This window comes from Neopelma chrysocephalum, unplaced genomic scaffold (assembly GCF_003984885.1).
Source record: "Neopelma chrysocephalum unplaced genomic scaffold, ASM398488v2 Primary Assembly neopelma1_335, whole genome shotgun sequence".
Taxonomy (NCBI): domain Eukaryota; kingdom Metazoa; phylum Chordata; class Aves; order Passeriformes; family Pipridae; genus Neopelma; species Neopelma chrysocephalum.
Window position 1 is genome coordinate 766,164 of NW_020897998.1, and position 26,485 is coordinate 792,648.

Sequence of the window (26,485 nt, forward strand, 5' to 3'; positions counted from 1 at the left end):
TAACCTGGTCCCTCACTCTTTTTACAAAGGTCTCTTCCACCACAGAGTAAAATGTCTTGTTTTGCTGCATTCCTGACTTGCTTTAAGCTTGATAGCTTGTGCTGGACATTTTTGTGGGAAAACATGTTCTCTTTTTAAGCATGCATTTTTCAGCAGGTTTAATCATATAATCATAGGATGGTTGGAAGGGACCTCAAAGATCATCTGGTTTCACCTCCTGCCATGGCAGGGACACCTTCCACTAGCCCAGGTTGCTCCAAGCCCCGTCCAACCTGGCCTTGGACACTTCCAGGGATGGGGCAGCCACAGCTTCTCTGGGCGACCTGTGCCAGGGCCTCCCCACCCTGACAGGGAAGGATTATTTTCTAATATCTAATTTAAACCTATTCTCTTTCAGTTTGAAGCCTTTCCTCTTGTCCTGTTTGTTGCCTAGGAAATAGGATTAAGCATTTTTGGGGAAACAAAATACATGCTTTCTAGGGGTGTTGAAGCCCCCAGGTTGCAAGGGCTAAAATTTAGCCCTATATCTTCCAAAAAGCAGTGGTTGAAACGTGTTAGCTAAGCTGTATCCCCTGGCTGGGCAGTGGCTCAGCAGTGCCAAGGTGACTTAGGCTCTGGGAACTCTACATGCTGGTGTGGGCTCCAGCGGCAGTGTTTGGGCAGGGTGACCCTGCTCCAGGTCACCCGGTGTTTTCAGAGCAGCCTGGTGGTACGTGCAGATCCAGGGATCAGCAGGTCGGCAGGTTGATAGTCCTCTAATCCCAGCATCTTCTCTGGGATGAAGGACAGACAGACCAACCCCCTTCCCTCCCATGGGCTGTGTTACCCCCCTGCCTTCCCTGTGCTCAGCAGCAGTGTGAAGGAAGGGATTTTCAGTTTTAGTGACTCTGGATTTTCAGTTTTAGTTAGTGACTCTGGCCTCTTGTCACTTTTCCTTGGCATTAGTTTTTCTTGCCTTTGGGGAGGGAGCAGAGGTGAGGATCTGCTGCCTCCCCTTGCCTCGTCTGCTCAGTATTTACAGTGGCAAGGGGAAAACAAATCAGACCAGAAACCTGCTTTTCTTTTCTTTTTTTTTTTCCTTCTCTTATTTATTTTCTCTCCACTCTGTCCTTCTCTTTTTCTCAGCTTTTTTGCTTTTTTCCCCTCTATTTTCTTTTTCTCCTTCTTTTCCCCTCTTCTCTCTTCAGTCATCTTCCCCCTTCCCCCTTTTTAATTCTGGGGTTTTTTTCCTTCCCTCCCCTTTTTTCATTTCTGCCCTTTTTTCATTTCTGCCCTTTTTTCATTTCTGCCCTTTTTTCTTTTCTGCCCTCCTTCCTTTTCTGCCCTTCTTCCTTTTCTCCTTTTTCCGGTCCTCTCTTCCATCATCTTTTCCTCTTCCCCCCTTTTTCCTCAGTATTTTGCCATTCCTTTCTCTCTCTTTCTCTTTCCTTTTCTTTCCTTTTCTTTTCGTGGCTTCTGTCTCTCTTTTTTTCCTCGGTTCCCTCTCTCCTTCCCTCTCTCTCTTTCCCCCTCTTCTCTCCCCCTCAGTCCCGTGTCACCCCTCGCTCCCGTTCCGGAGCCCCCTCACGCTCGGCGCGGGACCCTGCCGGTTCCGGCTGTGTTCCGGACCGGTTCCGGCTGTGTTCCGGACCGGTTCCGGCTGTGTTCCGAACCGGTTCCGGCTGTGTTCCGAACCGGTTCCGGCTGTGTTCCGGACCGGTTCCGGCTGTGTTCCGAACCGCGGCCGGGTGTGTTCCGAGCCGGGACCGGGTGTGTTCCGAACGGTTCCGGGTGTGTTCCGAACCGGGGCCGGGTCGGGCCGTGCCGGCTGTGTTCCGAACTGGTTCCGGGTGTGTTCCGAGCCGGGACCGGGGCCGGTCCGTGCCGGGTGTGTTCCGAGCCGGGGCCGGGTCGGGCCGTGCCGGGTGTGTTCCGAGTCGGGGCCGGGTCGGGCCGTGCCGGGTGTGTTCCGCGCCGGGGCCGTGCCGTGCCGGGTGTGCTCCGAGCCGGGGCCGTTCCGAGCCGGGGCCGGGCCGGTCCGTGCCGGGTGTGTTCCGCGCCGGGGCCGGGGCCGGTCGGTGCCGGCGGAGCCGCCCCCGGGGGCGGGCCCCTGGGTGCGGCCATAAAGCGGCGGCGCGGGGCCCGCGTTCAGTCGCTCCGGCAGCGCTCCTCCGGCACGGGAGGTAAGAGGGGCGGCCCTGCCGAGCCCCGCGCGGGATGCGGGAGGTGTGTGGGGAGGGATCGCCCCGCGGGTGTCCCGCTCCCCAGCCCGGCCCGTGGCCGCCGCAGCCGCGCTCCCCCGGTCCGAGCCCCCGCATCCCCCCGGCTGTGTCCCGCATCCCCCGGGTCGCGCTGCGTGGCGGGAGCCTCCTCTTCTCGCCCCCCAGCCGGGTTCCCCGGGACCGGCAGGAGCCCCGCTCCCCGCTGGGTGCCCCCGGGTGCCCAGGTGTGACCCGCAGCTCCATCGGACGCTGCTTCCCCCCCCCACCCCGGTAGTGTTTGTTTTTCCAACTCAGAAGTGCAGAAGAGTTTTAAATGTGCTGGGCTCAGTCTTGCATAGCCCCTGGAGGGCATTGGGTGTCGTTTTGTGGAGGCCACGCAGCCTGGAGAAGGGGCTGTGCTGCCCATGCTGGAGAGCCAGGCTGGTCCTTTGACGTGGGAATGGTGAAGGTGTGTGGGTGGCAACCCACCCAGCCATCCTGACTGTTCCTGGCATAGCTCCTTCTCCGCTCAGAAAGGGCAAAGCCGAGTTTACCCACACCCCTGAGCAGCTGGGAGGCAGGTCTGAGTGCGGGCAGGACTGTGCTGTGGGGTACTCTGGGTGGCAGATGGGGTGCTGAGAAGTTCCTTAAATTGTTGAGGGCTTGGACACTGCCACTCAGTGCTGGGCTACCCTCCTGGGCAGGGATGCTCGTGCCTGTTTCTTTTTCCCAACCTGCAGCAAGTCCTGTGCGGGAGGTGGGATGAGGAGGGTGCTGTCCCAGGACAGCTCTGGGTGTCTGGAGCAGGATTTCATGTGTATCTCCTTTCCTTCACGTCATAACTCCTGCCAGCTCCAGTGGCTGGACAGAGCACTCATGCCTGACGGGTGAAGGGTTGATGGCCTGCAAGAGCTTTGCAGTGCTGTGGACAGAAAATGCAGCTTTTTGGATACTGTGTTGTCTGTAGAGAGCGCTGAAGGTATTTTTTTAGGAGCACAGAGTGGCTTTATTGAGTTTGTCGAGTGGGTTCCCCCCTACACCTCCCAGCTAATCTGGGTGGGAGTCAGAGCTCGGGTTACAGCAGCTAATCCCAGAGTACAGCCCTGCCGGTGGGGCTGTAATCTCAGGGTAGAGCCGTCCTGCCCAGCAGGGCTGGGAGCCTGGGAGGCCGGGCGGTGTCGGGTTTTTATGGCCGCACTGGGGATGCGAAGCACGGGCGGCCCCAGACAGATGGATGCGCAGACAGATGGATGCACGTGCGTGCAGCAGCCCTGCTCTTGGACAGGACAGGCTGGGGTTTGGGCTGAGCATCGTTTGTGTTTGGTGGGATCCCCAGTGTGGCTCTGAGTGAGCAGCTGGGCTGGTGGTGCTCCCTCTCCTTCGCTGGTGGCCGTGGTGTCCCCAGCGTGATGTAAGCCCTGGCTTCAGGGGCTTTCTGCTGCCCTGTTGGTGTCTCTCTGTCAGAATCTGACACCCCACAACCAAGTCTGAGTTTTTTCTCCACGAGGGATGTGCTGGAGGCTTGGCAGTGGAGGGTCGCAGCCCTGTCCTGGAGGTTGGTTTGAGCTGTGGTCCTGAGATGTGGAATGAGCCTGATCCCCTTGTTGGACCGTGTACCTTCCCAGAATAAGTTCAGGCCCATCTGTGCTACTTCTGTGGGGTGCTAAGGGGGTAGCTCAGTGTTCCTGCTGCTCTGCTTGCTTTGCTGCTCCCAAATACCAGCAGGAACTGGTGATCTGTGCCATGGATCTTGGAGTTTTCTGGCTTTTAGGCAGTTACCTTGAGTTGCTGCAGGGTTTTGAGATACAGGGACTTGGGGATGGTGCTGCTTCTTGCTGTGCATGAGAGGCTTGAAAGGATTTGTGCTGGGGACACAGTGGTAGCAGTGGGACCCTGGGTGAGGTCTGGCAGGAGACCCATCCCTCTTTCCCACTGGCAGCCCTGGGATGAAGCAAGTATCCAGGGGAGCTGTGCCTGGGCAGTGCACATCCCAGCTGCCTGCACCAAAAGGATTGGTACAGGCAGCTCGAGGGTGGCCTGTCTCTTGGGGGGGAGCATCAGCTCTTCTGCCCTGCATAGGCATGGGTTAAATGGCTCTCTGCTTTCCTGAGGTGGAGCTGGAGGATTGTCTGCCCAGCACAGAGAGCTGCCACTGTTGCAGCTCCCTCTTTAGCCAGTGTTTTAGCAAAATCCGTGCTTAATTTGGTTTGAATCTCAGCTCTGTCTTTCATCAGGCCAGCAGGATGAAAGCCATAGGATAGGTCTCCTCATGGGGCGATTTGGGCCTGTTTGTGGAGAGATTTGATCTCCCCTGAATGTGTGCATGGCCCCCCTCATTGTTAGTGCCACCAGCTTCCCCTCTGCTGGGACAATAGTGCCTCCAGTCCTATCCGTAATCTCCCCCCTTATCTCCCTTCTCTTCCTAGCCTGTATCCCTGGCAGGCAGGGAGGGTGGGACCTTTGGGAAGAGCCAATTATGCAGATGGAGGAGCCAGAGGTGCTGTGTCAACCAACATCCCTTTTCTGGGAGAGGGGACAAGAAGAGGGAGCCTGTCCGAACTCTTCCCTGCTTGCTCTCCCCTCCATGCTCCCATAAGCCCCACCAGGAGGTGCTGTGGTGGGATCAAGGATGTTCAGAGATCCCTGTTGTTCTCTGGCCCCTCGGTCATGCTGGGGCAGCATCAGTGGGTGCCTCACCTTGCTGGGGCTGCAGGCACGGGAAGAGCAAGGTGACCATTGTTGGGGATGCTGGAAGCGTCCGTGGTGGAGCCTGTGGGTGCCCTGGCTGACCTGATGCTCCACCTCAAGTGAAGCCATGAGGGATCAAGATGGGATCCATTCCTTGTAAACCAATCTCTCCATCTTTACTTAGGTGTCCCAAGCCAGAGCCTGCAGACAGGGCACTCCAAAGCTCGCTTGACTGGAGCATGGTGGTCATGAGCCAAATGTTGCTGGTGGTACTGTGGGCCCTGTGAGATGGGAGGGTCCCAGTGGCAGGGACAGCATTTTTTAAGCTGCCCCCAAAAGCACAGCAGCAATTAGCAGCCCTGCTTTACATTTTGCCTAAGCCAGGAGAGTCTGCTGGGTCCCTTCCTTCTGCTGGTGAGGAAGTTAACAAGGAACCCCTTGCTTTCCACTGCAGGTAGAAGAAAGCGCAAAAAAGGCAAGGAAAGTAGATGTAGAAAAGCAAAAGGGTGGGGAAGAGGCAGTTGTGGAGCCAACTGTGATGGGGGAGTGTTTTTAAATCAAAGCACTCTTCTAAAAAGAAAACTTAAACCCAGCAGATCTACTCAGCAGTCAAGCTCTGACTTCTTTTTCTTTTCTCAAAGCTATGTAATAATCATTAAATGCAGGGGATACTTTGTAAAATAGAACTCAAGAGAAGGGGGGAGGATGGAGCAGAATTTAAATTTAAAATTGGATAGAGATACAAAGCCCCTTAGTTTGCCATTTCGTCCTAATGCAGCTGGAGCTGGGCTTGACAAGATGCTGCCCAGAGCCTGTGGTAAATGTTTTACGGTACCGTGTATCAGCCAGATCAATTCTACTGTGCTTGAGGGAGTGCAGATAAAATGGCTTAAAGATTCCCCTGCTGAAGGCGATAGTATCATCATTTATGCTGCAGAAGACAGATTTAGTCGCCTGACATTTATTTGGCCACGGTGTACTTTGCCGATTTCACACCCGGGGATGATAGCCAGCCTGATGATGTCAGATGTGAGCTGCAAGAAAAGGAAAAAAAGAAAGAAAAAGACACACAAAAAAAATAGCGCTGTTCCTCTTTGGTCAACCCGGATGAGTTTTGTGAAGTGTCTCGGTTGTGTTGCTCCACGGAGCTCTTTAGTGGACAAGAGTAGGATGTTGCTGAAATGGTGAGTCCTGCGCGTGCTTTGTGGTACGAAGTGGCGGCAGAAATACCTGTTAACTTATGTGACTTCTTTCAATCCTGTCTGGCCCGTAGGTCACTCGAACCCCAAACTGAGCGAACATGAGCGCGCTTGATTTGACGTCCATCCTTGATTTCCTGGAAACAGCCAACCTGACGGAGATCAACTGGACGTGCAGCAACGGCGACTGCATCACGGTGGATGCGACAACATGCCCTGGCACGCTCAACAAAAGTGCCCTGCTCTACACCCTGTCCTTCTTCTACATCTTCATCTTTGTCATAGGGCTGGTGGCCAACTCGGTTGTGGTGTGGGTCAACCTCCAAGCCAAAATGACTGGCTATGAAACCCACCTCTACATCTTCAATTTGGCCATCGCCGACCTGTGCGTCGTCATCACCCTCCCCGTGTGGGTCGTCTCCCTCGTCCAGCATAACCAGTGGCACATGGGGGAAATCACGTGCAAGATAACTCACCTTATATTTTCCATCAACTTGTACAGCAGCATCTTCTTCCTGGCTTGCATGAGTGTGGACCGCTACCTGTCTGTGGCCTATTTCACCAACTCCAGCAATCGCAAGAAGAAGATAATCCGTCGCTGCATCTGCATCCTGGTGTGGCTCCTGGCCTTCTCCGCCTCTCTCCCAGACACCTATTACCTCAAGACGGTCTCTTCCAGCAACGAAACCTACTGCCGTCCCGTCTATCCGGAGGAGAGCTTCAAAGAGTGGCTGATTGGCATGGAGCTCATCTCTGTCGTGCTGGGCTTTCTTATCCCCTTCCCCATCATCGCTGTCTTTTATTTCCTCCTTGCCAAGACCATCTCTGCCTCCAGTGACCAGGAGCGGAAGAGCAACGGGAAGATCATCTTCTCCTACGTGGTGGTGTTTCTCGTCTGCTGGCTGCCCTACCACGTGGCCGTCCTGCTCGACATCTTCTACAGCCTTCATTTCATCCCCTTCAGCTGTCACATGGAGAACTTCCTGTATGCCACTCTCCACATCACCCAGTGTTTCTCTCTAGTCCATTGCTGCGTCAACCCCATCCTGTACAGCTTCATCAACCGCAACTACCGATACGAGCTCATGAAAGCCTTCATTTTCAAGTACTCTGCCAAAACAGGGCTCACTAAACTCATCGACGCTTCCAGGGTGTCGGAAGCAGAGTACTCTGCTCTGGAGCAAAATGCCAAATGACTGCAACCCCGTGAAGAAACCTCCCTGACTCTCTGACCTGGTGTTTCCTTGTGTGTTGTGGTTTGTTGTTTATTTCTTCACTCCCTCCTTTCGATGTGCTTGTTACGAACGGGGCATGAATTCCAGCCTACAAAAGAGAGAGCAAAGTGTAATTTAAGAGTAGAATCAGTTGCAAAGTGGAAGTGGTACCAAAATTAAAACCTTTTCTCCTCCTAGCCCAGTCTGGACTTCTCAACAACGCTATGCAAATGGAAATGACTTCCTAGCAGACAAAGCCATTGTGTACCACAAATAACACATATTTCCAGGATGAGCTTTTCCTTCCACGTGTAGATTCCCTCTTGTCTCCTTGTATGTGTTTTTATATATAGTGTGTTGTATTTAAAAGCTTGAGACTTTATTTTCTGGCTCTTGGTGTACCTTATACAATTGTATTTGAAAGTTAAATATATTTTTATCATGTATTTGAAGTATATTGCTGATGAGTGTATCCAGAGTGCTGTAGTCTGAGTGTTAGATTGCCGTTTGGTTTCAAGAGGATGCTGATAACCAGAATGGAAATGGTCTCTTAGGTGCATCCTCCCTGGCTGACACACTTTATCGACCGTAGCTTTATGTGGTGTCATACCCACATGTCTGGAGCATGAAATGTATGTAGTGTAATATAGCTGCCATCATGTTAAAATTAACAGTATTGTCAGTCATTAACTCCTGTGCCCCTGCTTCACCCGGCTGTGTCCTTCTGCACAGAGTGAATGATCTTACTGCTGAGAGTTGTCTCTATTTGTAAGTTATTTTTGTAAAATAAAGATCTGCAAAAAAAAAAAGCTATGCCTGCCAGTGGTTTGACTTGCCATGCTCCTCCTCCTCAGGAAAAAAAAAAAAGCCAAAAAGCAGAAATCCCAAGGCCCCCCTCTGTCCTTTGGTGCAGGAGCAGACAGGTCAGTCGGTGTTTTCCTGGTGTTTGTTGGCAGTGGCCAGAAACCACTGATGGAGGAGTGTGAGATGTCACAGGTGTGTGGTGACTGGGGAGGGGGTGGGAGGAGCAGATCTGTGGAGGGCTGTGCTGTTGGGAAAGGTAAAACTGATGGATTTATAAGGTGAAAACCGTTGGGAGTGACGAAAAGCTGTGTTTTTCTAGCTTAGGAATAAACATGTGGAGGAAAACTACGCAAGTGTGCAGATGGAGCGGATATTTGGACTAATCCATGTTCAGTCCTCCGTGGGTTTTGCTTGTGATGGAATTGGGGGGTTAGTGGTCCTGACAGCACTAAATCCCTTTTTATCTCCTCTTCCCTTTGTTATGGTTTGCAGGGGCAGGATGCAGCCGCTGTGGGACCCGTGAAGTGGAGCTCTATGCCAGCGAAGCACTGGAGTCGTGGCCGTCTCAGGACAAGGTATTTAATGTCAGCTCGATGATGTCTCCCAGCCGTCGCTGGGGTGTGTGTTTTACAGTCCAGCACAGCACTGACTGTGAAGGCTACGCTCAAATTCCTGTGAAATCCAAGCTTGCCCTCCTCTCTCTGTGATCCCAGCTGCCAGAATATCTTGACTGTGTTTTTGCTTCTTTCTCCGTGTTCTGTTACTGCCTCCTCAAAAGTCAGACTGTAAAAATAGATGTTTACCAGCACTGCCAAATCTGCCATCCCCTCCTTGTACTGGTGTTGCTAAGAAAGCACTGGTCCATCCCCAAATGGGGAGAAATCCCAAAAGAGAGAGGATTTCTGATGGCAGGGAAGGCCAGCTGGCATAGCTGTGACAACAGAATGCCAATGTAGCTTTCTGTGCTGATGCTTCTTATAAGCAATGGATGTTTTGAGCTTCCTGTGAGCCCTTCTTGAGGTACTGCTGAACTGCAAGGGAAGTGCTCCCTCATGCTGACAGATAAAATTGGTTATGCTGAGAAATTAATTTCCTGCTTTAGCTGGGCATTGTTTCCCATGCCTCAGCATCGCTCTGTGTCCTCTCCAAAGGTGCTGGATACAGCTCTGGCACCCCCTTCCCATCCATCCACGGGGTGTTGCTGGGTTTGCAGCAGCAGAACTGTTTCAGATCAGGTTTCCTCTCAGACAGTGTGTTGTTTTCACGTGGTGCTGTAGCTGGTTTGGACTGGCAGAAGCTCATGGATATTTTTTTTCTCTCTGCAGTTTGGTATTCACAGCACAGTGTCAGCCCTGGAGATACCATGGGTGGTGCTGAGTGTTGGGGAGATCCTGCAGACCTGCTGCAGAGACCAGACTGATAAAGTCTCCAGGCCTCTTGGTGAGGTGGATCATGGTGGAACAGTGCCTTTTTGCAAAAGCAGGGTCAGACAGAGAGCAGGTAAAGGTCAGGACCTTGACCAACAACTGTATCGTGCACACACGGGTCCTTTCCAGCTCCTCAGAGGGAAAGACCTGAGGCTGAGCACCCACCTTGTCTCCTTGGCCCTTGGAAGGACGAGGGGAGCTGGAAGGCAGCACCCCCACACACCAGCAGCACTGGGCTGTGCAAGGGGGAACAAGGTCCTCTGCAGGGATCAGCAGTGGTGGGTGGCCCCGAGGTGGCCATGGCTCTGTGATAAGGGGGGTGGTGGGCAGAGGGTGGGAGATGGGTGGAGTGCAGAACAGTGCAGGGGGACAGAAGGATGGAGTTTGTCACTGTTGCATATTTCTCATTAGGACTTTGTTTTCATGCAAAAAATTCTCCAAAATCAAACTGTAGCAGAGGTATAATAGGAAAAAACATGTCTGTGTTCTAGGAAGCTTTTCTCGTGGCTTTGTGTGATACAATACCCCAGATGGTGTTTGTACTGAGACCAAAAATGTGAATATGGACCCCTTGGAGTCTGATATGAGGGAATTTGTCAGCAGATAACAGGTGAGTGAAAATGGGAGGTTGCAGATAGATGTGACTGATGTGATGGCAGCTGTCACCTTGTTTGGTCAAATGTCCCAACTCTGGAACTTGGGGTGTTCAGGAAGAATTTCTTCATGGATAGGGTGGTTGAGCATTGGCAGGGGCTGCCCAGGGAGATGGTGGAGTCCCCATCCCTGGAGGTGTCCAAGGAAGGACTGGACGTGGCACTCGGTGCTCTGGGCTGGGTGACAAGGTGGGGATTGGGCACAGGTTGGACTCGATGACCTTGGAGGTGTTTTCCAACCTCAATGATTCTGTGTTACGAAGGGTCCCCGCTTTTCCTGCTGTGGCTTTGTGGCTGCCTGTGCCTGGGGATCTCCTTTCTTCCTCTGGCAGCTACAGTTGTATGTGGGGGTTCAGGTCTTGCCTTTGCCAGGAGCTCGAATTCACTGTTAAGGCTTGGGTGGAAAATAAGTAAAAATCAAACATAAGCCACGTTGGAGCGAGTCCTCCTGCTTAACTCTTGGGCTTTCTGGCTGAAAGCATCTCCACGAGCCTGAGCCAGGCACTGAGCAAATAAAAATTTATCTGCTCTGCGAGAAAGGGTTTATTTCTTCTCGTACATAGAAAGTGCAGTCCTGCTTTATTGTTACTTAAACACAGATTTCCTTTTATGAGCCATAAACGACATTCAGGTGTAGCACAGTGACTTTAAATCAGCTCCTCTGGCAACCATCTAGGTAATGTACTGTGAGGAACGCCCAGCTGCCCTCTTTCTCCTTGTGCTAATTCATCGTTTCAGTGCTGCTGACTTTAGATACTTGCCTTTCATGAGTTCACTGAGCATAAAAGCCAGTTAAAGTTCCTAAGAAGCACGAAATAACTCAGCTGTGAGCAATATTGAAGCACGTGGGGGCGGCGGCGCTGCCAAAGCCGGCTCTTTATTCTGTTTCAGAGAGTTTCTGGATGAGGAGAGTTGAGCTGGTACTCTAAAAGTGATGGGGTGTGGGCTGAGCAGGGCATGATGCGATGGGGATGTGTTTGGGGAGGAACTGATGTGTACGAGGCCCAGGGTTTGCTTCAGCCTCCCTGCTCCATTGTGGTGTGTGGCTGAAGAGCATCCGAGCCAGAGCCTGCTCTGACTTACACCCCGGATTTACAGTGGGATAATGCTGCTGATTTAAAAGGAGCTATCTGGATTTATGGGGCTTTTTATAAGTAGGATCAGGAATTTTAGCCATAATCCTGTGCAAATGTCTGGGTGTGAGTGGCGACGTGCACATCTGCATCACTAATGCGGTGTAATACCCACACACAGCCCAAATGAGGGATGGAATAACAGCAGCACAACAGACAGCAACAGTGTGAGTTTGCTTTCACAGAAGTACTTGCATTAAAGGGTTATAATGTGATTCAAACCAGGCTCACAAAGATCCTGGGGTGGATAATCCAGCTGTAATTCCAAAACATGTGGCTGACTTTGTAGCACCCACTGTCATGAGCAAAACCCATCTTCTTCCACTTTGGTAGTTGCTGTTTGAAAACAATTAATTTTTTTCATGTAAGTCTCCATCTATTTGTTTTTCTGGCATCATGTGGAATACGTGCAAGGCCCTTGCTAAAGCTCTCTGTCCTGGAACTGTGAAAACTTCATAGGGCCAAAGAGATACCAACATCCCAGTGATGTGAGCCCAGGGAGGCCACTCAGTCCTAAAATCTTGAGCAGGATGGCACTGGAGTGAGCATCAGAGTAAGGCTTTTTGAGTTATTTACCTTACCAGCAGGTCGATATCTTTACAGGGAAGCACTGGGAAACCAACCAGACTCAGCAGATGATGCTGCTTGACATCAGCTGGTTTGAAGCCAACTCTGATGATGGATGTTGCCTCTTGCCTTTAGGTTAACAGGGGAAAAATCCCAGCCCCCTCTCATGTTTGCTCTCTGTACAGTGCTATTTCCAGACTAAAGAAAAAGAGTTAAATTACATTTTAACAGAACAATACCTACAACAGCAAAGGTCAGGAAACTTTTACATAAGGTCACCCTATCGATTGCAACAGTGAAAGGAGAGACATCAAATACTTTGCCATGAAAGGCTGAAAAGAAGTAAATTCAGCATGATATATTGAAACCCAAGTCTCTTTCATATGAGGCAGAGCCTCTGACATAGCAGGTTTACTGTTCAAGCTGAGATATGTTGCCTTGCCAACATATATTCTGAGTTACCCAAGCAGATTTAATGTTTTTGCAGTAGTGACTTTTCCCTTTTTTGGAGGGGACACTTTTCTTTTTCTTTAAAAAAAAAAAAATTGTTGCAGAAGATTTCAAACCTACCTAGGAAATGACCTTAATCAATTTAGTTCCACCGATGAGTATGAAAACTCAGATCTTTCTTTTTGCTTTCTCTAAACATTGTCTTGCTTGCATTGAGCAGGGTGACCGAGTCACAGCTTGAGAGAAAAGTGCAGTTTGTTTGTTGTTTTGTTGTGGTTTTTTTTTTACCCATCCAAGTGGCAGCTCTGTTTTGTCCAAAAGGATTGACGTGACTGACAAGTGTTTTGAATTTCTAAGCTCTGAGGTCTCCAAATGCATGAAAAGCGAATGACACACACATAAAAATGTAAATCTTTGGAAAACAAGCACCAACTACAGACAAAAAAAATAACAATTCTGCAAAAGGGTGACAGACGCTGCATTCATTCTGGGGGTTTTTTTCCCCTCCCTTTTTCTTTTTAATAAGCCAGTGTTTCTGGGCCACCTACAGGCACATTTGCGTCTCCTGCAGCGGGGAATCGGGATGAACAATGAGCCCAAGTCATGGTCAGGGTGGGTCTATGTGCAGCTCGGGGTCACAGCTCCCATCCCCACCAGCTCTCCGAGATCTGTTCCCATCAGCTCCGTGTCCGTCGGGTGATGCCGCGGGTTTTAGTCCGACGGGCACATGACATCTGGAACGTCCTCGTTGTTCAGGGCTTGGGTCGTGGGAGTCCCTGGAGAGTGAAACCACTGAGCTGGGCTGTGCCTCACCTCCCAGCCCTGCTGAAGCTGGATAAAGGTGGGCTTTGAGATGGGAGAGCCCTGCTGGTCCCAGCGCTTGCCACGGGTTGATGAGGGGTCTCAGACTGCACTAAGGCATCCTCTGGGATGTCCTCAAACAGGCTGCTTTGGTTTAGGTCTGTGGGGTGTTGTTACCATAGATTCATATGCTGTGAACCATAGAATCTCCTGAGCTGGAAGGGACCCACAAGAGTCATTGAGTCCAAGTGCTGGCCCTGCCAAGGACACCCCAACAATCCCACCCTGTCCCCGCGAGCACTGTCCAAACGTTCCTTGAGCTCTGTCAGCTTTGGTGCTGTGCCCACTGCCCTGGGGAGCCTGGTCAGTGCCCAACCACCCTCTGGGCAAGAACTTTTCCCTGATATCCAGCCTAACCCTCCTGACTCAGCTTCATGGCATTCCCTTGGGTCATATCCCTGGTCACCAGTAACCAGGGGTGAGAGGGAAGGAAAGGTTTCTCCCTTCCTCCAGGCATCCCATTGCAACCTTGTTGTCCCTTGCTGTCCTGGGTAATGACTGTTCAGCTCAGGATTACCCATGACAGCCCCATGAACTTCCTATGGAGAGCATTTTAATAATTTTTGCTTCCTTTCACCAAGGGCTGGTAAAATACCTGAGACCACACCAGCTAAATGCAGGATGTGTTTTCATGGAGCAGCTTGTGAGCCCCACTGTCTCCTGGCTCTCTTTTTCCTTGTGGCCTCACTCTAAAACCAAAGCAGGATGAAAGACATGGGAATCCTGCTCTGTGTGGGAGATGCTGAGCCCTTGACTACGTCAGAGCTCTTGTCTCTAACCCAGCCAGCTCCTTGCAGGGCCTGGCTTCGCTTTCAAGGCTGTGCCATTGCTTTGGTGGGTGGTGGTTTTACAAAGAGGATGGTGATGGGGAGAGGGTTTTTCTCTCCTTTCCTGTCCTGTCTGGCCAGTGAATGCGGGGTTTTTGGTTGAGGGGTTTGGAGGAGCGAGGGGGGCAGTGAGTCGGAAACACCGGCTCTGAAAGCTCCAGAGAGCCACCGGCGCCGCTTCCTCTTGGTTCAGCTCCACCAGTTCTCCACGGCTGCTTCCATGGGAAGCTGGCTGGCTGAGGAGAATCCATACCTTCCCTCTGCAGCCCATCAATGAAATGCTGGAGTGTTTTGGATTCCTCTTTCCAGGAGAGAATAGTCCTCATTGTATGCCAGGAGAATAAAATAGCGGAGGGAGGGAGGGAGGGAGGGAGGCTCTTCCCTGTGCACGCTCCGACTCTCCTGGCTGAGAGGCAGCTTTGCTCACCCACCTTTGAGTTTGGCAGTACTTGGGGCTTTCTAAACCTTGCCTGAGTTGTGTCTGTCTGCAGAGTGAATGCCAGGCATTCTTTGCTCAATCTGATTATGGGATGAGGGTGTTGGAGCCTAGGAGATCCCTGGGAAAGGATGAGAAGTGGGTGTTCAGTGAAAAAAGCATCAGCAGCCCTGATAGTTTGCTATCACGAGCTGTTCTCTGGGCACCATCTCAGCCCCATCACTCCTTTGCAACTGGTGATCTCTTGGTCCTGCTTCTGCAAAAGTTACTTCAAGATGAAAGCCTGGATTTCAGGTTGAAAACTCTCAGACAGGTGAACATCCTGAGTGTCTGAGACGGGTGACTACTTGGCTCAGCCCCTGAATGTCTGAATGCAAACTTGAAGTGCATTAAACCTTCTCCAGGCAGTGGGGGTTTCACACTTTGAAAAACTTTCTGAGGTTTCCAGCATTTGCTGCTTCCAGTCAGGCTGGAATTCAAAAGTGCAAAGGCCCATGAAAATGATTAATAAAGGACAAAAACCAGACTGTGAGACAGGTTCAGCTCCACAATGACTCTAAAATCATAGGCTTGCAGTAGTCTCATGCTTTATTTAGGTAGATTTGCTTTTGTAGAGCTGGAAATTTTTCAAGCTGTATTCAGGCCCAGGTGCTGCTTGTATAAGGGTTGAGAATGTCTCCAGGTGTAAAATTTCCAGTGTCTGTTGGCATCAGTGTGCTATATTCATTTATGTGTCTGGAAAGTCTGGTCCAGGCAGTTTGGTGGAATTAAATGGGATTTACTCACGTGGTGGGTGAGTGCTTCTGTACACGTGGCCTTCTCCCCAAGGTTTGCCGTAGATCTTGTTGACAACCTCTTTACCTCGTGGCAGTGACAAGGTCCCAGACACCTCTCAGCCTGGACTTCTTCATACGAGGTTTCTTGACTCCCCTCTGCTCTGTGGGACCAGCAGTTTGTTGCCTGTGGTGTGTTGGGCCTGGGAGGTGTCTGTGGAAGGGGAGGCTGCTTCCCATTTGCTCCAAGGAAAGTCTCCGCAGGCAAAGGCCCCTTTGGAGATGGTGTCGGCCCAAAGATGAGTTGTTGTCACACACACTGTGAAAGGAAGCAAATGCTTAGGATGAGGAGTCAGGTTTAGCAGGTCCTTCTCTTTGGTGATGCATCTTTGCATCTGCTTCCACGTGGGGAGTGTTATTCCAGCTCAACTGTGGCTCCTGAAAATGATGGGACATCCCATGCATCAGCAGCTTGTTGTCCCCATCCTGCCCACTCCTGTGCCCGTGGCTGATACCCAGGGCAAGAAATTTTGGCCTGGCTGGAGCCAGTAGGGTGTCACTAATTCTGACTTGTAAGGTCAGACTGTGGGACCTTCAAGGGGTCCATGAGCTCTCTCAGGGCTTGTCCTGTCTCTATGCTGTTTGTACTATATATATGTATATGGTATATGGTATATTTATATTAATATTAAGCTGGGGGTGTATAATGTGGTAACATACAGCACCAGAACTATTATCTGGGATCTCACAAATCCCTGCTCCTTTCCTGGGGTAAGTGATCAACCCTTCCCACTTTCCAAGGCATTTGATTACATCCACTGTGCTTAGGAGCTAAAAGTGTCTCAGCTTGCAGGGTGATGGAAAAGGGAACTCCAAAGGAACTGCAAGTGGCTGGGTTTGTGTTACACAGACCTTCCTGCAGGGAGTCACCTGAAGCTGATTTAACCACCTTCCCCCTTCCATTGACAGCCAAAGTTGTGCATTAGAGGAAGACACTGAGGGAGAATGATTACAAACAAGACTCTGAGGTAACCCATCATCCCATGCCTCGGAGGAGAAGGATGGAGACAACTGATGTGGGAACAGCAAAGCTGTTGACTGTTTCCAGGACTTGTGATTCACAGGTAAAGAGGGTTTTTTCCCCCTTTGCTGCTCTAAGATGTAAGTTAAGATGCCATCTTAACCAGAAACACATCCAGTTCTGGTTTTGAGTCAGCTGAGGTGGTGTGGGGGCTGTTTCGTAGTGCGCAGCCTCTCTGGTTGCTCTTGTTGTTCATTTGCAAGGGCTGAAGATGAGAGCTTGCATTTGGGAGAGCTGAGAAGCCCGTGTTGAACTGAGAGGCTGTTTTTAGCAGCAGCATCTGCTTGATAACCAGCACCGTATTCATCAGGATAGATAAAACTCACCTGAGGTGTTTTGCTTGACTGTACTCTTCCTCTGCCTCCTGGGGTCTTCTTGACCTCCTCCTGCAAACCTGGAGCTGGGAAACTTGTGTTTCCACCAGTTCCAGGAGCCTTATCTCTGCCTTGCAGCCAGGAACAGGACCCTGTGCTATCTGTGGTGCTGCAGACACGGCTCCACACGAGCCGGCCCCTGAAATCCCAACAGCCAGCACCAAGTTCTCTGCTCAGCTTTGCCACGTCCCTTCCTGTCGAGGATCATTTCTCTGGGCCCCTTGAGGAACATGACAAGGGATGATGCTTTGTAAAAGCCATTTTGTAGCTGGTAAGTGTTCCAGGACAGCTCCCTCCCTTATTCTCTGGTGGTCCTGCTGCCTGCAGCATTCCCACAGCCTCGCCGAGGTTTGTCGGAAGCAATATCTCTCGTTAGATTATCCAATAGATTTGGGAAAAACAGGCAAGCCACTCTTCAGGCTAAAAACATATCTGTTTTTCCCCAGTTGTGTCAGTGCTGGTTTTTCCAGCTGATAAAAGCCATGTGCTGTGCTCCCTGTGCTATCAAATGCTGTGAGACGTTGCAGGAGTTCTGGGCCCGCTGTTGGCAGCAAACCTTGTTCTGGTGGAGGCCAGTTCCTACTCCCCTCTGTCTGAAAGCCCCTTGGGAGGTGATCCTTGCTCAGGTGGGAGCTTCCCAGCTGCTTACAAAGATGTGAAGGTCTCTTCTCTTGTCTGTCATCCCTGAAAACACATTCTCCAGGCAGCTCCTGAGAGCCAGAGTTGCCCACTGTCCCCTTACAATCCATGTTTGACAGACTGAACCAGCTGGTTAAGAAACCCCTCCAAGATAACACCAGGGCTATTTGTTTTATAGTCCAATCCAGTGACTTTTTATTCCCTCACCAACAGCAGCCAGTTGTGTTTTTGCAAGTCTAATACAGGTTACTAATATATCATGTGATAAAATTATGGGTTTTACTCCAGTGCCAGACACTTGGAAGCATCTGGTTAGATAGAGGAGTACCTGGCATGGATAAATCATTGATTAAAAAGCTTGTAATTTTTTTTAACTACTTTTATTTTATGTTTTCTCGTGTGTGCTTCCACCTCCTGGGGCGTCTCCCCAGCTGGCTGGGGAGGAGTGACTGTCACTGAAAGCCCAGCCCAGAGGATGCTCTGCTGGAAAGACAAGAAAGTAGTGGGAATGCTCTGAAGTCAGTTTTATACCTCATTTCCAGGGGTCTGCCTTTAAAAGCAAAAAATAGGTTTCCTTTACTTACTTGGCAGAGGAAACATTTTGTGCAGGGCTCTTGTCAGAGCATCTGTTCCCCTCATTTCCAGGCAGCTGTTGAAACTGTGCTTTTTGAGTGTGTAGTGTGGCATATTACTCATCTAGTAGTTCCCTGCTCCATCCGAGAACAGGACAGGATGTCCTCTCAGTCCCACACACCTTTGCCTGTGGGGGTTGGAGTTTTCCAGCTGAGGTGTCTGCCTTGGACCAAGTTCTTCTGGAGTAGTACCAGCTCAGAGTGGAACAGTCACTTCTGAGAATAAAACTGTGGAAAGCCAAATCATTTTTCCACCTTGAAGCAAGCCTGGCTCTTGTGGAAAAGGCAAGGGGAAGAGAAGGGAAACTGTTAGAGCTTTTCAGTTAATTCCCTGAATATGCCTCTACATGGACCATGTTTTACCTTTCCAGTGTCTTCCTCTGAGCTGTCCTTGCATTTTTGCAAGCCTGAGGGCTTTGGCCACAAAGAGATCAGTGGCCTGTCATTGGGGGAACCTTATCTCCATTTGGTGGCTTCCAGGAGGAAGTGCTGAGCTGGCTGGAAGCGTGATGAGTTTGTAGTTCATGCTTTTATCGTGTTTAAGGCCGTTTGTTTTTTCTTTTTAGAGACAGACCATATCCCAAAATGGAGGAAGTTATAGGGTTTCTAGAATATGTTAAGATCTGGATGAACCACTGGGGTATGCCTGGGGCTCACCTGAAATCATCCTGGAGTGCTGGGTCTGGTTCTGCGCCCTCATGGAAGAGACACTGAGGGGCTGGAGCGTGTCCAGGGAAGGGAACGGAGCTGGGAAGGGGCTGGAGCAGCAGGAGGGGCTGAGGGAGCTGGGGGGGCTCAGCCTGGAGCAAAGGAGGCTCAGGGGGGACCTTCTGGCTCTGCAACCCCCTGACAGGAGGGGGGAGCCGGGGGGGGGTCGGGCTCTGCTCCCAGGGAACGAGGGACAGGAGGAGAGGGAAGCCTCAGGCTGTGCCAGGGGAGGTTCATGTTGGACTTCAGGAGGAATTGTTGTGTTTTCCAGCCTCTGGGAGCAGCAGTGGAGGAATGGAGACAGCCTGGGTGCAGGGAGCTGGCTGGCTGCTCTCCCAAAAAGGAGCCCATGGCATTTTTCCCTCCAGGGTAGCCCTGCAATTGAAGATATTCAAAGTTAAACGCAAAAAATAATCATGTTTACGTGAGCTGGAGCCCCAGCACTTGTCTGTTGGCTGATGGGCAACTAAACTCTCCCAACAGGTTTTCTGCCCAGACATGATAAGACAGGAGGGTGTGAGTGAGGTATTATGGATAGTTTCTGGATGCATCCTGTCCTGGGGATTTACTCTGGGGGCTGATGCAGGGGGACATCTCCCGTGGAACACCCTTTATGTTCATTTCACAACCGATTTGCTTCGAACAAATGCAGACATGTGTGATCTGCATGAGAAAGGCTCGCAGGGGGACGGGCTCGGGGTGGGCAGAGGGTGGCTGGGTGGGCTCGGGAAGGCCACCTTGGTGGCAGCCCAGCCTCCAGGGAGGGCAGCAGAGGCAGCTGACTGACTCCCAGAGCAGATTTAGTACCTGAGGGCAGAAAACTCGCTGGATGAGCGGGTCCTGCAAGCCCCGCTCAGCAAAATCTGTCTGAGCTGTTCTCTGCAGGGCTTGGTCTCAGGATTTATGTACCTTGGAGCAAAGAATGGCCAAAGCTTGTGGAAGGCATCGTTGTCACTAATCATGCAAAGCAAAACCCAGCTTCTGCAGTGCTGCCCTTCCAGGGACAGGGGCAGGGGGGGTGTTTTGGCGATGCAGAGGATGCCAGGGCAAGGAGGAAATGCCTGAAGCTTGTTGGCATAGGTGTAAGAAGGCAAAGAAAATTCCTGGGCTTGCAGAGGCACTGTAGGGAGAGATGTTTTTGACTGCTGCCTTTCAGAGGAGACAGACAGAGGGCAGGGGCTCTGGCCACTCTCCCCAGTTCTGCTGTTCTGTCCCTTCCCATCCTGGGAAGAGGTTGGTATCCCTGCTGCCATCGCCTCTGGCAACCTGTTGCCCTTGGCAACTCCCCTGCCCAGGTGCCTGTGCCCTTCTAACCAGCCTTTGGTCACAGCAGTGGAAAAGGGAGGGGTTACTTCTATTTGAACTGACATTTCCCAGTTCTCTCCTCTCTTAATTAGTCCATTCCCTGCTTCTTTTCAATCCTGCTGGAAATCTTTCCGTGCAAGGGCATTACTCAGCAGAGTATTTAGCCCAAGTAGATTAGGGAAAGGCAGGAAAAGCTTCTGATTGTGCTGTATCTGTAGCATAGGTGTTAAAGATGTATTTGTGAGCCAGTCAGAGAAGAATGCTGAGGAAATCCTGTTTGGGTTAATCTTGTTTAATTTTATAATAAAAAACAGATGGCTGGCCATCTGGAGCTTCTTGCAATCAAATATCTCACAATTAACAGTAATTTACTTGCCCTGAGACTTCCATGATCTTCATGTGCTTTTTTTTTCCCCTTCAACCTGTCTGTGTGGTCCCTTCCCAGGGTAGTGCAGAGTGTGAGCTGCCTGGGGAAAGGCATGATGGAGGGGCTCCCTGGAGGCATCTGCTTTCCTCCTGGATTTTCCACTTACACCCCCAAAACTAGAGCTTAGGCAACGTCCCTTGTGCTTTCCTGACCCTGTAGGACCCACTCTTAGAGTAAGCAAAGTGAAGGACTGTGCATACCTACAGATGGGTCATGGCAAAATATGTAAGACAGCACTTGAGGGGAACATACAAATTAGATCTACGTTTTTCACCAGGCTGTGGGAATTCTTCAGACCTCAAAATGATTCTATCTGAAGTGGGTTTGCTCCAGCAGTTTAAGTTATTGGATGTAATTGAATGAGATGCAGGTGATCCTCAGCATTAGGAAAGCTTTCTGAGGGAATTATCAGCAAAATGGGATACAGAATAAAACCCACGGGGCACCTTTTTGTGTGCATTCTTATCTCCAGGAGGTTGAGAGACCTCCAGGATTCATTATTTCCAGAGGTGACATTGCCAGTGAAGACTGGCCTCTTCAATAACTTCAGGTCTCTTTTGACTATGTCCTTCCCAACCAGCTGTGTAGTTGAATAGCATCAATAGCGAACGTGAATAAATGAATTCCAGATGAGGGATCTGCATGCTGGTAGGTAAGAGCTCTCCCAGGCATTCCTGGGTGATTGCTGGCTGTTTACTATCCTAATATTTTTTTGCTAGCAGATTAAGAAAAATAACTGAGCTCTTCCCCTCCTCCTCCTCCACAAAATCACTGGCTCTGCGTGCACTCGGGGAATCAGGTCATGGAGCTAAAGGATATATTCAGATAGCAGGGGATGTTAGACTGCAGCTATGCTCCATCCTCCAAGTTATTTAAATGGAGAGGAGCCTTCTGAAGGGCTCATTTTAACAGGGTTCCCAAAGGGATGTCAGGGCACTGGTGGGATTGATGGAGCGAGCAGGGGTAGGGTTTCACACTGCCCCAGCCACCAAATGATCAGATCTCGGAGGCGCAGCTTGGGAGTGGATCCAACATCCATCCTGAGCAGCTCACCAGCCAGCAAGTTGGAAAAACAGAGTAATTAGTGGAATGGCAGGAATATGCAGGTCAGTAAAATGATTGTTATTATTAATGGTTATTATTAAAGCAGTGGGAAGGTGCTGCAAATGGAGATCTGGGACCTGTGTACGTAGAATCGTTCATGAACATTTCTAGTCAAGTGCTGCTCAGCTCTCAGAACACATTCTGGAACCTCTGCACCCTGTTTCCCCCCTTTTCTTTTTCCTTTTTTCCTGGTGGGAGCAGGGCAGACTCTTTTGCCCTTTGATGCTGGTTTCCCCCTGCCTGATGCAGCCTTTGTCTGCAGTGACTTTTTCGGAGAAGGATAAGAATGGATGGGGCTTGGAGCAACCTGGTCTAGTGGAAGGTGTTCCTGCCCATGGCAGGGGAGTGGAACAAGAAGGTCTTTCAGGCCCCTTCCACCCCAAGCCATTCTGTGATCCTGTGATGCAGTGCTTAGGACCTGTCTGGCAGGTAACCCCATGGTAATCTTTTCTGTGGGCTCTGTGCTCCTGGCCACGTCACTGGGGATGTGATTACAAGCTTTGCTCCAAACTCTGCCCCAATTCAGGTTTTCCCACCCACCCACCCAGTTATGTGGAGTGGATGGAGGCCGTGGGGCTCTCTGAGTGGGATTGCTCCCACGTGAACATTTCCATCCTTGTTCCTGCCACTGGCATGGCACAGGCACCCACCACGGGTGATGCTTGGCTCCGTCTGCTTGGTGTGTTTGCTCCCCAAGGGGTGCGTGGACCATGAGACTCCCTCCATCCTGCTCTTTCCCATGCCCCTTGGACACTTGGAGTGTTCACCCTGCAGGACTCACCACTCCATTGCTGCCACCTCCCAGGCTGCAGAAAGCCTGGATGCCCAGCACACCTGTGGCACTGCTCTGAAGGGTCCATGCCATCCCTGCCGGGCAGAGGAAAACCAAGAGGCACTGGGGACAAATAGATGCTGATGAATCAGCCATGCTAAGAAGTGAACCTTGTTCTTGAGGAGAGCTGGATCTTGCCAGCACAATAGCTGGATTACAAAGCCATTTCCTCCAATTACCTTCTCTGTCAAATCTCTGTGTCGTCTGGCACTAGGAAAGCTTGGACTCAAATTCATTGTGAATTGGGGCGATGACACCAGAGATTTCTAAATTAATATCCTGCCAAGAGGAATTGAGCTTGTTTTTTCCAGTCATGTCAGTTCTGATTCCTTTGCTTGTCAGAGAAAACTTTGGCTTGCCATCTGGTTTCAAGGGCACGGAGTAGGGAATCGTAGGTTGCTCAGCCCAGCATGTTGAGTTCGCTGTGCAACAGCTGCAGGGAGCTTTGGAGGGGGGTAAAGAAAAATAAAGTAAAAGGGCTTTGTGGGCCCTTCTTGGCACCTGGCAAAGGGCAGAGGGGGAGACCAGAGGCACAGGGTACTGGTGAAAAGGAAAAAGAGGGCATGACCTCTTCCTTGGAACAGTGGGAATGTGCACAGCAGAGTGGACTTGGATGAATTACTGCCCTCTTCATGTCTTCCCAGTAGACAGTCACGAGCCATTCTGGGTGCATTAACCATGGGCTGCTTGCTCCACAGGCTGCATTAAATACATTCAACTGAGTGCCAAAGAACTCCTTGGCATCACAAAACCCGTGGACCTTAAAATTTCCAGGAAAGGAGCAGCAACTGTGCTACTGAGCTGGGGCCTGGTGTCTGTCTCACCCCAAACTCCTGGTTTTACAGGTCGGAATGGCCCTGGGATGGAGGTCTCCACAGCCAAGGATGGGAATGCTGTGAGCCTGGAAGGTGAGCTGTGGAGGGGCAGGGGGAATTGGGAGGGGCTGCATGTCCTTGTCCTGTTGCAGGCAGCTTGGTGCCTGGCACATCTCCTTCTGCAGGAGCAGATTTGGAGAGGTGTTTTGTGTCCCTCCTTTCAGCTGTCAGTGGGCAGAGGAGCCTCATGGAGTGCCCCAGAGCTGAGCCCCCACAGCTGATGCTGCTGGGGCTGCACAGCTCCTTTGTCAGGGCACCAGACGCTGTCACTGGGCCCACAGCCAGCGGGTCACCTCTCTGCAGAGGCCCTGTCAGCCCTGGGTGCCAGCATTCCCACCCAGCCCTTGGGAAGGAGCCACCTGCTTCCCCTGGGCATCCCTGCCACCGGCTGCAGCTGCCAGCCTGGGGACCGGGGCCCTTCCAGCTGCAGGAACAGGGCTCGGGGCGTGCAGTGCTGTCCGTGCCAACTGCCAGCTGGGAAGGGGGAGGCTGCTGCTGTGCCAGCAGGGAATTTGGAGAGGCTTCCAGACCTCCCCCCTGCGTGAGCTGTTTGTACAAACCATCTGCCTGAGCCGGGTGCTGAGCCAGGGCCTGTGGGGAGCGCACGGAAGGAGGAGCTGGGAAGGTGCAGCAATGGGTGATATCCCTCTTCCCTTCATATTATCCCCACATCCTGCCTGGGGCTGCCTGCACTGCTCCCAGCAGGATGGAGAGATGGGCTCTCCGGATGCGCCGGCAGCTGCAGAGGTGTTGGTGGTCAGAGCTGGGGGCTGTGTGAGCACCCCATTTATCACCCCCACACCCCAGCAGCCGCTCCTTATCTCTCTTCCCAGCTGGCACGGGCCATGCCAAGGCTGGAGCTGGAGAAATCGGTCTCTGTGTCACCCCCTTCTGAGCTGGTGGGTTGTGCTCTCCCTGCCACTGGTGCTGGTGCCTCCCTTGCTGTGCCTAGGTGGGTGCTGGGGTGTTTTTGGGGGCTGTGCTGGGAAATGCTGCTCGTGGCTCCTTCGGCGAGGGGCTGCTGGGGGCTCTCTCAACCACGGCGCTATAAATTCAAACAGATGTGTTTTAGAAAACCCCAGCTTTGAGACGTGCTCTCTGTTTAAATGGTTTCGGAGGAAATTTGCACTTCAGTGGATGTGTGGAAAAATGGTGTTTTCAAAGTGAAAATGAAATGAAAACCAGCCTTCCCCCTTCCTCCCCCAGTGAAACACTATTTGCAAAGTGGGGCCTCTGTTTTGAGGTATTTGAAGCACACAGACATCCTTCTTCTTGCTTCCTCTGCTTTGCTTTTCTTTTCTTTGCTTCTATTTCCCGTATTTTCTTTATGTCCCAAGTCCGTTCTCAGAGAGCTCTCAGCTCCCCTCATCACTTGGAGGGTGTAGGGTGTCAGGGGAGGGCTGCTGAAGGGTTGTCTAGTGTATTAAATCCCTATACTTTCCATTTTTGGGGGATAAAAAGTGCTCAGAACTGAAATTCTCTATAGAAACTCTCCAGTTTTTACACACATCAGGCTTTATAATTTATGCCTGCTTCCCCGAGGCTGTGCCTGTGAGCAGCTGCCTTGGGTCCTGCCTGTGCACAGGAAGGAGAGTGGATGGGTTCCCAGGAGCTGCTGGTTTACCTGTGGATGGGGAGTTTGATAAAATCCTCACATCCTGCTGCATATCCTTCCCTCTCTGGCTGGGGGATGATGAGGGGCCTTCTCCGGATGGAGTGACAGGACAAGGGGGATGGATTCAAAACGCCAGAGGGAAGGGTTGGATGGGATATTGGGAGGAATATTTTATGCTGAAGGTGGTGAGGCCCTGGCTCAGGTTGCCCAGAGAAGCTGTGGCTGCCCCGTCCCAGGAAGTGTCCAAGGCCAGGTTGGAGCAACCTGGTCTCATGGGAGGTGTCCCTGCCCATGGCAGGGGGGTGGAATGAACTGAGCTTTAAGGTCTCTTCCAACCCAAACCATTCCATGGTCCTGTGCCCAGAGGGCAGATTTAAGGCAGAGAGGTTGTGCTGTGTGAGCCTGTGTGTGTGTCAGCTGGGGTGTGGTGTCCTGAGCATGGAGACCTCTGAGGGGGGATCCACGGGGTGCCGGAGGCTGTGGAGAGTGATGGTGTCAGTCCTGAGAGGGGCAAAGGCCCCCCGGCTGCTGGTGGGGCTGGGATTTGGAGGGATGGTGCTGGATCCGGGGCAGGACGGACCCGGCACTGTGGGTCGGTGGCAGCGAGACCCTGAGTCTGTGCATTGTCCAAGGAGCTGCTCATGTGGTCTCAGCCGAGCCAAAATACTCTTTCAGAGAGAGAACGGGCCAGATGTCTCATTATTGCTGCTGACAATGCTGCCCTCCCAGCCCAGCGATCCATCAGGGGCTCGGCACAGCCCCACAGAAAGGTCCCTGACACGTTCTTACAGCAGGGCCAGGTTCTCACCACTTGTGTGCGTTTGTGCCCCTTGACAAATGGCTCCGGGCTCCGGTTTTGTTCCGAGTGGCACTGGTGTCAAGCACAGGGCTCCCATTCAAGTGCCCACCAACGGTGGCCCACAACTCACCGTTCCCTCTCCTTTTCTTGCTTTGTTTCCCCGTGACAGTCACTCGGGAAGTTTTTTTCAATCTCGCGGGGTATTTTTAAAGACAATTTTCAAGGAGCAAAGGAGTGCCTCTATGGCAAGGACTGTAAAAATGCCTTGGGAGTGCACGAGGTGAGGAATTCCTGCTTGTGTGGCTGCGTTGCTCACACGACATTTAATTGCCTTTTTTCTTTTTCTGGGCAATTTTTCCAACAAGTTGATTTATGGAATTGGCTGGAAAAGCCTTGAATACATTGAGAAATACAACTTCTACAATGGACCAACACATCCTTAAGGAATGAATGGTTCCTCTTTAAACTGGGATCTGTGCTCCTGGCTGCTCTGAGCACCTTGGGAACGGAAGAGGATTAGGACCAGGCTGTGAACTGTGGTGTTTGTCCTGCTGTGTAAACCTGTATTGGTAAGGTGTTGGCTTTAAACTGCATTCTAAGTGATGTGTGTGCCCAAAATTGCCTATAGAAAGGGCCCCAGAGGAGTCATGGTCTGTGCAAAGACACAGCACAAGGATGTCCCAGGCTGCAGAAACTGGCAGTGTGAGCTCCCAGGGTGCTGGTCAAACCCAGGCAGGCCAGTCCATGCAACCCCGGGTGCCAGTGTGATGTTTCTGTCCAGATCTTCTGGTTATGAAAAGTTTGGTTTATAAATGAGGAGCCCTTTGTATTCTCCAGACAGTGACTTTCTGCCATATTATCTCACTGCAGTTCCCCTCTGAA

General features: G+C 51.4%; 1 protein-coding gene and 1 long non-coding RNA gene across 4 annotated transcripts in view; both read left to right on the forward strand.

Moving 5' to 3' along the window:
- The window catches only part of ACKR3 (atypical chemokine receptor 3), a 32,926-nt gene extending 24,876 nt beyond the window's left edge, over positions 1-8,050 (forward strand). The window contains exons 1-2 of one of the 3 annotated variants that reach the window (XM_027705453.1): positions 2,090-2,162; positions 6,142-8,050. In XM_027705453.1, coding sequence (XP_027561254.1) covers positions 6,169-7,263 — 1,095 coding nt within the window. In that variant the 5' untranslated portion in view covers positions 2,090-2,162; positions 6,142-6,168 and the 3' untranslated portion in view covers positions 7,264-8,050. Of the gene's footprint in view, positions 1-2,089; positions 2,163-5,249; positions 5,323-6,141 lie in introns of those variants that run through there. The other 2 variants (XM_027705455.1, XM_027705454.1) reach the window with 2 other exon arrangements.
- A 1,059-nt stretch (positions 8,051-9,109) lies between these two features.
- On the forward strand, positions 9,110-23,220 carry LOC113978488. Its single transcript, XR_003537591.1, has 5 exons — positions 9,110-9,585; positions 10,004-10,122; positions 16,182-16,336; positions 16,746-16,938; positions 23,160-23,220. It is a non-coding gene; the product is annotated as an uncharacterized LOC113978488 (long non-coding RNA).
- The last annotated feature ends 3,265 nt before the right edge of the window (positions 23,221-26,485 follow it).